The sequence below is a fragment of the Cryptotermes secundus genome, unplaced genomic scaffold (assembly GCF_002891405.2).
Source record: "Cryptotermes secundus unplaced genomic scaffold, Csec_1.0 scaffold1705, whole genome shotgun sequence".
Lineage (NCBI taxonomy): Eukaryota > Metazoa > Arthropoda > Insecta > Blattodea > Kalotermitidae > Cryptotermes > Cryptotermes secundus.
This window is the reverse complement of record NW_019718639.1, coordinates 1-11,378: the sequence shown is the minus strand read 5'-3', so window position 1 is coordinate 11,378 and position 11,378 is coordinate 1. Positions and strand designations below refer to the sequence as shown.

At 39.1% G+C, this 11,378-nt stretch overlaps 1 protein-coding gene across 1 annotated transcript; it reads left to right on the top strand.

Moving 5' to 3' along the window:
- Positions 1-217: 217 nt before the first annotated feature.
- LOC111863645 lies at positions 218-9,391 on the top strand (the record flags this gene model as incomplete). The annotated part of the gene is made up of 5 exons (XM_033751323.1): positions 218-338; positions 2,190-2,324; positions 3,828-3,873; positions 6,560-6,715; positions 9,272-9,391. Coding segments are annotated over exons 2-5 (457 nt in total), but the record flags the coding sequence as incomplete, so codon positions are not given.
- Positions 9,392-11,378: the final 1,987 nt, after the last annotated feature.

The following is an 11,378-nucleotide window of genomic DNA, read 5'->3' as shown; positions in this document are numbered from 1 at the left end:
GAAAACGGGACCGACCGGACATTATTTAGTAAAACTAAACCTTTCCGGGCGGCACTCTAATGCCACATTGACACGACCGATACTTGTAATGAAACTACGCTCTGTACTCTTTCCATGAAAGCTTCAAATCATGCATAGTTGGTACACGTGATACTCACCTAGGGCTTTTTATTTTCATAGTGTCATTCATGTGTTTATCGGCTGCCGACAAAGAAAGTCATGGCGGCTGATTTGAGACCGAATATGAGCGGGAATAAGTTAACGGCATTTCTGCAACTGACAGATTTAAAATTGGTTTCTGCATCGTCAGAAAAGCTATAATAACTGTAGAGATAAAAGTAGGTGTTGATGTAATGTATATTTAAGAGCCCTAAATCTATTTTGTATGATCATATCGAATTGATGAAGTGGTGTGGGAAGGTTAGTCAGCCAGGTTAGATTCGAGTGATATATATTATTTTTCAGAATAGGACATTCCATTGTATTGTGTCACACTCTTAACGAAGTAATGTCTTAATAACAGATGTGTAACTAATAGTGTCATACGTTTACGACTTAAGTGACCATTTATGCACTTTCTTATTTCTGACTAATTACACTACTCAAATTGATAGTTGCAGCTGTGTTGGTGGAGTTAAAATAAGTTGTCGTTATCTAAAAAATCTAAATCGGCGACAGGTTTGATTTAATTTATATTTTATATATCTTTGGACTAAGTAAAAATAATATATAACTTCTGTGAAAAGTTTGGTAATGAAGTGATGTGAATTCTTGCTAAATAAGTTCAGTTTTTGGTTGCTATAATGTGGAACCATCTTTTATGTTTACTATCAAGAGAAAATATCTTCCAGTGATTCAAAATGGGAACCCATGAGACTGATAAGGAAGGTCATGTCGATCTGTCCTCATATGAGGGTAAGTCAATAAGTAAGTTACAAATGGATATAGAACTTAAACAAATAAGAGTACTGATTTGAAGAATTCTTTTATTTCTCAACATAATCTCCCTCTACACTGAGGCACTTGTCCCATCGTTTGACAAGCCCTTGAAAACCAGCAGCATAAAGTTCTTTGGACTGCTGTCGGAATCAGGCAGTGACTTCCCTTTCTACAGCATCACTTTCCTGGAGGGAGGATGGTGTCACCTTAAACTTTTTTTGGCAGGCGATGCAGGAAGTTTCCACTGCATTGACGCATGCTTTGTCTCAGGCTGGTAATGGTGAACCCAAGACTTATCACCCGTGACAATTTGGGCTAGCATATCATGTCCTTCATGGTATCGATTGAGATGCTGTAATGCCAGACCCATTCTTTGCATTTTGTGTTGTGGGGTCAGCATGCGCGGCACCCATCGTGCACAGACTTTGTGAAAACCTAACCTGTCATGCATTATGAGGTAGGCCATGCCATGTGAACACGCCTGGTTCTGACAGCAGCCCGAAGAATTTTATGCTGCTGGTTTTCAAGGGCTTGTGAAATGATGGGACAAGCGCCTCAATGTACAGGGAGATTATGTTGGGAAATAAAAGCATTTTTAAAATCAGTACTCTTATTTGTTTAAGTTCTATATCCATTTGTAACTTACTTATTGACTTACCTACGTATTTCCAGTCAATAACAGCTGGGAGGATTTTGATGACATTTTTATATGAATGTTATGCCATTACAGGCCACCCCAAATTTCTACAGTTCAATTTTCTACAATCATTAATAATAATAGCACAATAGATACCGAAATTGGTAAGGTGGGAGCAACACTACTGCCACTTCTAAAGTACAGTAACCATATTAAAATTATTTAAATGCTTTACAGCACTGGGCATTTAAATCCTGGCCAAATCCACCATTAGACCATTTAAATAACCCAGCAGTTAAGGGCTAATCAAAGCAACAATCATTAACAAAGTTGTGATAAATTTTGTTAACATGTACATCAAAGCTGTCATGAACAGGTGGGAGCATTGAGAATGCCAGGGTGCAAAGAATGCATGTGGAAACTATATGTACTCCAGCCTGGAGTGCACGTATCCGATCATTAAACTTTCCATTATACCCTATCCAATGTTAGTTCGATGCATTTCACATTCCCGAAAAGTACTTCTGTTGTTTGCCTGTGGTTGAAAATCCAAATAAATACAAAAAATGTAAAACGGTTGAAAGTATATCCATTGTCTCTTCTTCTTTTGTAGATGGAAGATTCTGACAATGATACTACTGATAAAGATACAGATGGAACAGACAAATCTTTCTCAGACTCTCTAGAAGCCTTTCAAATGAATAATGAAGACCTGAGTGCAGAAGTAAGGAGAAGAAGAAGAGCAGATGTAAGTGAATCATAAACAGCTCTCTGTGAGTCAGTTTATAATGATAATCCTTCAGGAAGATTTGTAATATAAAGGCACAGAGGCCGTGCCATAGCTCAAGCGGTCAGTCACTGGCTTCCCACCTCGGCGGCCCAGGGTCTGGTCAAGTGGGATTTGTGGTGGACAAAGTGGCGCTGGGGCGGGTTTTCTCCAAGTACTTCTGCTTCCCCTGCCAATCTTCATTCCACCAAATTCTCCATCATCATAATCACCCAGGGCAGGTACAATAGGCCAGTCAGTGACCGTTGTGCCGAGTGGACCCAGCTGGACCCCTCCCCCCCACTAAGCAGATTTAATTTTAATTTAAGTTAAAGGCACCAATCCTGGTCGTTTAAAAAAGAATAATAATATTCTAGCATGATATGGAGAAGCTGCTCTCCGAAGATCTTCTATGACAATCAGATGATTCTTAGGCTATTTAAAGATTCTGTTTCGGTGATAGAGGTTATGTAGTGTCACTGTAGATGTGAACATAATCATGAATGGCAGGGGCAGACAGAGATCAGGAAGGAAGTGATAAGAGTCCTGTTGTAGATACTGTACAGGCATTTTCCTGTAGACACTGAGGAAAATCACCAAAGAATCCCGGGAGATTAAAGACAAGCATCTCCCACATACCTGTCTGAAACACTACTGCTGCTGCAATCATCACAGTCATAATGTTTGATTCTGTTTTATTTCTTTTATTTGCTGATGCTGTCCAGGCTACAAAGATCTCATCTCTGGGATGACATTTGAACATGGGACCTCCTGAATAAGAAATAGGAGTGCTAATCTCTCAGCCATCTCTTCTGTAATGTTTTTGATTGCTTGATTCATTACGGCATGTTTAAGTTAAATATTTTTGTCTCATATTTTGTTCAGTGTCCAGCATAACTGTGTCATAATTTAGCTACAGGGCGTAGAGATTTCAAACAAAGAAAGTATTTGTAGCTTTCTAACTTGTGGGATAAAACGGCATGTGTTCATTTGAAAGTCAACCAGAATGTCAGAGGAACATGTCACTTCCATCTTCATGGCCAAAGAATAAGCAACCCAAGAGAGCAGTGTGAAGCACATAGCAAGCAGAGCTCAATACAGCATTATATTCAAATATAAAGATTATCCAGATATCTGAGGTTGGAATAAAATTAGTGTCATTTAGTATAAAATTTAGAAAATTTTAATATCTAAGTTTTGTTAAGCTAACTTCAAAGTAGGAGTGTGAAGAATTGTAAGGAGATAGACCATAAATGTGATGACATATTTTGTGTTGAAATTTCCTAAGTTTAAAGTCACAAATATGGCAACAGAGCAACATTTTGAAGCTATATTTGAAAACTTCCATGCATTTATATGAACAGTTTTAAGCACTGAATGACATAACTAAATGTTATATATTTATAATTCCTGCTAGCTTTTCGGTATGAATAGAAGTCTTTCATTTAAAGTTGATGTCTTACCCTTACGCTTTTTTTTCAACAGGAGCAGTCAAATGGTGCAGACTCTGCAGAGGAACAGTCAGGTGAAGGTACGGAAGTGGAACACATTCAGCCTTGAGTTGTAGAGAGGTTATTTAGCTGATCACAAATTATCTTCCATTTGTCTTATTCCTAAGTCTGGGCTTGCTGAAAGTTTGTTATTTTATTACTGAGAAACAGTATTTTATCATCCACATATGGTAAAAGGTAAAAGCAGGTAAAGCTACCCATGTCACAGCCTGTGGAGGCCAATAGGATTGTGAAATGTTGAGGCTCCCATATTTTCTAGACAATCAGCTCGCAGATGATGATGATGATTAGGCTGTCAGCTTTACGTGCCATCCGCCTGTTATTCCCGGGAACATTACTGGTATTCGTTTCTGTTAGAGGCTGTGTCAACCTCAGGGCCACATTATGGCTGGAAGGATTAGGTCGATTGAAAAGTCCAATGACCTCATCAGGAATCGAACCGTGTTCTTCCCGCTTGTAGCATAGTGCCTCAACCAACTATGTTACCACATGCCCCCATCCATGTGTGGATATTACGCTTTGCATCAAGCTTTAAAAAAGTCACATCATAGCATTCAAGCATGTATGAGTATTACGCTTTTTGAGCGGCCTCCGTACTCTAGAGGTAACGTTCCCACCTCATGACTCGTAGTACGCGGGTTCAAATACCCGGCAGAGGTCGTTGAATTTTTAAGGGCGGAAAAATTCAGGGAACAAATTCCTCCGGGAGGGACTTTAAGCCATGGGTCCCATGTCGTATCTTTACGGCACGTAAAAGAACCTCATACCTCCAAATGAGGTCACTGAGCAAAATTGTGGACGTTTGCCACCCAACAGCAGTCACTAATACCTCTGGTAGATGGGGGAAGTAGTATAGATACCTCTCAGCCAGTAGAACTGGTCTCGCTGGCTGGGCGGGACTGATGGTAAGCACCAATACCGGTAGGATATAGAGGCTGGTAGAAATCATAGAGGGAAGCACAATGGACCACTACAGGTCTAAGTGCATGGGGAAACCCACCCTCTCTAATGACTAACTAACTAATTACGCTTTGTGAGAAATTGGTGGTGGACTAAAGGGACACCAGTTCTTCAGCCACCTGCTATATTTTTATTTAAAATGTAAACTCAGCATTTATGTTGGATTAGAGGTTCAGTATCATGTTTGGTGAAAAATATTTTGTCAGAAAGACGTTTCAGAACTGTAACATGATGTAGACAAGACACTTGCCTGTCCGCCTCTCTTATCTGTCTCAGCTGACATCTGCTTTTGTGCTGTGGGTGCAAGAATTATATTGTTTTGCCTGTAGAACTGATGTAGGTACTACTGCACTGAAAATTGCTGTCTTCTTAGATGCAAGGCTATATACTATGGTAGATAATGAGCGGCCTCCGTAGTCTAGGGTAACGTTCCCACCTCATGACTCAAGGTACACGGGTTCAAACCTGGCGGAGGTCATGGAATTTTTAAGGGCGGAAAAATTCAGGGAACAAGTCCTCCGGGATGGACTTTAAGCTGTTGGTCCCGTGTCTTAGATTTATGGCATGTAAAAGATCCTTATGTCTCTAGGAGACCTCTGAGCAAAATTAGGCAAAATGTTTCCCGCCCAAGTAGTTTCCAATGCCTCCGGTAGATGGGGAAGTTATAGGGTACCAATGCCAGTAGAGGGCCGACCTTGCTGGCAGAAAGGGGAGAATTATCGGGTACCACTGCCAGTAGAGGGCTGACCTTGCTGGCAGAAAGGGGAGATAGCGGGCACCAGTATCGGTAGGGTATCGGTAGGGTAGAAATTAAAGAGAGACGTACAATAGACTATTAGTCGCGGTGCATGGGGAAACCCACCCCCTCTATATTGAATACTGAATAACTGAATGGTAGCTATTCCTCTGAATGTCAGTAATTGTCTATCTAAGTACACAACGTAATGTCTCAGAATACAGTAATCTTTATAGTCACCACTGTGAAAACAATCTCACATCCTGTTTNAAACTACAGCTTTATTCGTTAGATCTGTTAATTTTTCACACAAGTGTCTTCTTCTAGTCTCCACTTCGAATCCTCGATTTTCCGCAACAAAATTGACATTTATTTACACTTTTATTTGTGTCTCCCTCTTCCTCGTTTTCCTTGCGATGATCACTGCAACACATTTTATGATGATTTTTCCATACAATTTCCTTCCATATAGCCATAATACCTCGCCGCTCTTGTTTTCTGTGTTTCCGATTCTGTCTTGTGAACAAAAAAATCTTAAGTAATAAATGCAATAGACCTTATTTTACGTCTCAGTTCTGTAGTCAGTGGTCTTCACCGTACCATTATATAAATTTTAAGATTAAAAACATTATTAATATGTTTAAAATTGTGAGTAAAAATTGATAAAATACTGAATTGTTATTCTTTTTATAATCTACTTTCCTTTTTTTTTTTTTTTTTAAAATAACAGAGTTTTATAAATTGTTATATTTTTAAGAAATGTTCCTGGTCCGTATCCTTTTTAATCATTAGTAGAAAGAGAGAGAGATTTTGTTGAGAGGTTGATTTGTATCGTTACAATTCTGATGGATCTGCTACTTTGCATTGTACTGCACAAAGCAGAAGCAGTTATCTGAAAAAATATTGAAGTCTGGGACTCAGAAATTGGCATTCAAATCAAGGTTTTTTTTTTTATTTGATCTTAAAAATTTGAGAATGTCACATGCCTCTTGTTTGTCCTCAATGTGCAGGGCTGCCAGAGACTGATGAACTTGAAAGAAAAATGGAGGAACTGGAAGCAAACGTGAGGAGACTACAGGATGAGGAACAGCTTCTGAAGCGGATGTTATCCAGTGCAGTCACAAGGAGCCAGCTAGAGAATAGATTGAGTTTTTATAAATTCTCAGGTACTCTTGAAAATTCTCATAAGAGGTTATCATAGTGATGCTCATGATATAAGACTGGGTAATGTACAGTGACCGCCGGTCACGGTAGCCGAGTGGTCTAAGGCATGTACTGTCTTCACTCGCTTGAAAACCGGGATCATGGGTTTGAATCCCACTCAGGGCATGGATGTTTAGTTTGTGTGTGTGCGTCTTTCTGTGTTTGTGTATAGGTAGAGGCCTTGCGACGAGCTGAACACCTGCCCAAGGAGTCCTACTGAGTGTGTAAGATCTAGAAAAACCGAAGTGAACGGAGAAGTTCATGGAGGTAGGCCTAGGCCCACTGGGGCTGTAGTGCCAAGAAGAAAAAAATGTACAGTGACCATCAAAGAGTAACATTCCTCTTTCATGTATGGGAAATCCAAGATTCAAATCTGTGCCTGGAGATGGCTTATCCTGACGGAGGCTTTTCATATTTTCCCAGCCCCTCCAGGCAAATATTGGGATAGCACCTCAAATTAAGCCATTACTGCTCCCTTCCAAATCCTTTCTAATTCATTATTCACTGATCATCCTGCCATTCAACATTGTATAGTCTGAGCTACTGACAGTATCATCAAATAAACAGTAAATACAGATACATAGTAGGTGACTAATTAACTGACCAACTAGCTCCATGGCAGAGGATCCTTCTGGGTACTTCATACTTATTTAATCTAATGAAGAAATTTTCTGTTATTTAGAACTGTTCACATTCCTGTAGAGCACTCATTAAAATCACTCTGTCCATCTATACATTTTTATTGAAACAACCAGAGAACAGTAAATGGATGAAATTGAACACAGGGAGATACAGTACAATTTTCTGACACATTCCAGTTTTGGTATAAATTCGACAACGGTAAGGGATGAAGAAAGCAGTCTTCTGGGATTTGGCACCGTGTGTATGTGGTGTTAACCGACGTTTCGGAGGAACGTATCGCCCCCATCTTCAGGGTTGAAGAAAAAGTATAAGTAAATCTGCAAGCAACAACACCGTGAGACACGGTAAAGCAGACTTTACCGTGTCTCACGGTGTTGTCGCTTGCAGATTTACTTATACTTTTTCTTCAACCCTGAAGATGGGGGCGATACGTTCCTCCGAAACGTCGGTTAACACCACATATACACGGTGCCAAATCCCAGAAGACTGCTTTCTTCATAGTCACCGCGGTGAAAGCCTCAAATCTTACACGGTAAGGGATGCTTTACATGGAGATTACGCAGATTTCTGCATTCATCTAAAACCTACCTCACATGATACTTGCTAAATACTATATTTATGAGATAAAAAAATTTGAAACTATTGATGTAGAGAAAAATGAGACGCATGTTTTATGCCCCATGCACTTTCTCTAAGTCTTTCAGGTTTTAAAATTAATGAAAGGAAAGGTGTAAACGTGTCAGAATCATTCTGCTATGTTCCTAACATGTCCATATATGTCCTGCTGGCTTATTGCTATATTAACGAAAACCCATCTTGGCCCCTGTATACCAAACATTTGTCTAGACTTCTGTTCAGTAGGTACTCAGTTCGAATCTCAACCAGAACACTAGATATCTTGACTGAAGTTTTGGTGGGTTTTCCTCAGTCACTCCAAGCAAATATTGGTGTAGTACTTCAATTAGGCCATGACTACTTCCTACCAAACTCTTTCAAATTCACTAGTCAACCCATCATCTTTTACAATATACTGAAGATATTAAATAACATAAGAAGAAAATGGGCCCTGTACCGGACTAGTTAACTCTGGTTCACATCTTCACACTTTTATTTTGTGAGATCCATTTTAATATTACTTCCCTAAGTATACTAAATTATATAAAATGGCCTATTCTCATTTAATTTTAAAATAAAAAAATTTGTGTGTTATATATGATCCTTGTAAAGCTACTACAAGTAACATTAATACTGCCACTTGCTGCTACTATACTCAGGCCACTGAAAGGAAGTCCCATTGGCTGACCCCCTTTCACATCTCCCTCAAGCTGTTATACTTACCTGTCCACCACACTTCCCTATATTTTTCTCCAGTCATGAAGCAGTTCCATTCATAGAAATGCTGATAGTGCTAATCACATGATAATCTTCTCTAATAGCAAGTCGTTTGGTCTGTTTGACATGGGGCAGACAGAACTGGAGAATATAGCACTGGTCAGAAAGAGGGAACCCTCAAGTGCTGTCATCCCCACCATCCATGGAACTTATTTCCTTGTTCTCAGTGTGGTAATAACATTAACAGCAATCATCATCACTATCATCACCAATCATTGCCATGATCAACATCTTTGCTATCATTGCATTTGAGATGGTAATTCTTATCCATGAGGATATTGCAAATTCATGTTTGACCAAGAAATTCTCAGTTAAATTTGCTTTCCCAAACACTTTTCATATGTTATGTTTTTAAATTTCTTATTCAGCAAACCTTTATTCTATATTAATCAAATGTGGTCCACCAACAAACACTGTAAGTAATAAAATTCCCTATTTTAAAAATGTTGAAAATTAATACAGAATTAACTGTCATTTTTACACAGGTCTCTATGTCTCAAAGTTCACTGACAGTAAATTATGTGTGGATCTGACACCAACGCTGCATGGTAAACGTTCTGGATGTTTCAGTTACTATGTACAGTTCCGAATTTTATCTGATGATTGTAAGTACCCCCTCTTGACAGTCTTGTAAAAGTAACCCCTATTTCCATAAGTCATGGCAGTTCATACAATGAAATGATTAACTGTTGTGTGGTTCAGACTCCCAGAGTGGGTAAAGGTTTTTCTCTTTGCTACATAGAAGAGTCATTATGGTAGAAGAATATAAAAGGTATTCTCACGGTTTGACTCAGTCTGGTGGAAACATCGATGGATGATTTGAGATCGAAGGTTATCATAGCAGTCATCCAGCTTACAATTTCCTGGGATGCATCACTGTGTGCTGTCTTTGAATAAAGGGAAGCCAAGCAGTTACCCAGACCCACAGATATCACACAAACTGAAAACATCAGCATAATTTTCAGATGACTCTTGCCACTGCTGTTAGCACACTGAAGATCAATGTGTCCATAACTATACAACAGAAAGACCAAGGTTCACAAGTGCTACATGCCACTTTGCTCACCTTCTTTTCGTTGGAGGGTAGTAATTTGATTTCTCCCTCTTCTCAGTGCAGCTCTGTAAAGGGCTCAAACAGATTACGAACCTATTCATATCCTCTCTGTCATAGAACTTAAATAGAACCCCATTTCTGAAACACTACAGTGTTTATACTGAAAACTAACACAGTGGAGAAAACCCATGTAAATACCCTTAGCATAAAAATAGAGGCGTGGATTCATAGCACTGCAGTGATGTTTCTCAACCTTTGTTTTGTTTTTGATTGGCATGTCCCAACCCTTTATGAAGCATCGGAATTGGGCTCATGTTTTGTTTTTAATCTTGGGGGCAGTGTAGCTGGTCCAAGATGGTCAATACTGGTAGAAAGAATTCCCAATATGTTAACAGTATTTATACTAGCATGTTGTTTATTATATAATATTGGCTGTCCACGTTATGACTATTCAGTGGAACAGAATAAAGCAGCAAAAAGCTGTAAGTATTATTGCTAATGTTCTGCATGACAGTGTGTAATAATAATTCTGTCATACAGTTTTTTGTGCTGTTCCCAAAATACCTGTATATGAGTATAATGAATTTTAGGATTTCAAAGTATATTGCAAAAAAAGTATGATGGAGTTATACTATATCTGTCTTCCTCTTTTCCTAGGATTTTTTGCGATTTAAATGGAAGATGGACAAAAATTGGCTGGGATGACTCAGTTGGTACAGCAACAGGCTGGACGACCAGGGTTCAATTCCCAGCAAGGGCAAAAGATTTTTCTCTTCTCCACAGCATCCATACTGGTTCTGGGGGTCACCAAGCTTCCTATCCTGTGGGTACCTGGGGGTAAAGTGGCCGGGGGGTGAAGCTGACCACATCTCCATCTAGTGATGATGTCAAGAATGGTGGAGCTATGCCTCCACTCCCCAGTACGTCTTCTTGGCGTTGTGCGTAATTAACTAAGCACAGGGCCAACTTTACCCTACCTCTAGGTAGACAACAGTCTCCAGTCTCTTTTACTCACAATATTTCCTTTTGGATTTCCTGCAAACTCTATTCTCTCTTCTTGTTATCTTCCAGTGCCTGGCTGATCTCTTGTTCTGAGTCATCCTATCAGTATAGTTTTAAATTTTAATTTTAATGCCCATTTACGTTCTATCCATTGTTCTCTGCATGACCAAATCACTGTAATCTTTTCATTTCTGAGTCTTGTAACAAATTTTCAATTCCAGTTTTATCTCTTTCAAATGCTATTAAAGGTTTAAATACAGCTTTTGTAAAATGAAAATTCCAAGCATCTTACCTAAATTTTTGATATTTTAGTCTCATTGCTTTCAGAGAACTTATATCCTTGATAATGATTCTTTACTTATGCCCTTTTTACCAAGTAGTATGTGGTCCCAGTTGTTAATTGATAATGGAAAATATAAAGCCGACATTGTTTTGGTCACAGCTATGATTTTATGGGGGCATGCGGCACTATGCTAAAAGCCAGAAGGTCTCAGGTTCAAGTCCCGATGAGGTCATTGAATTTTTTTCAATTGACC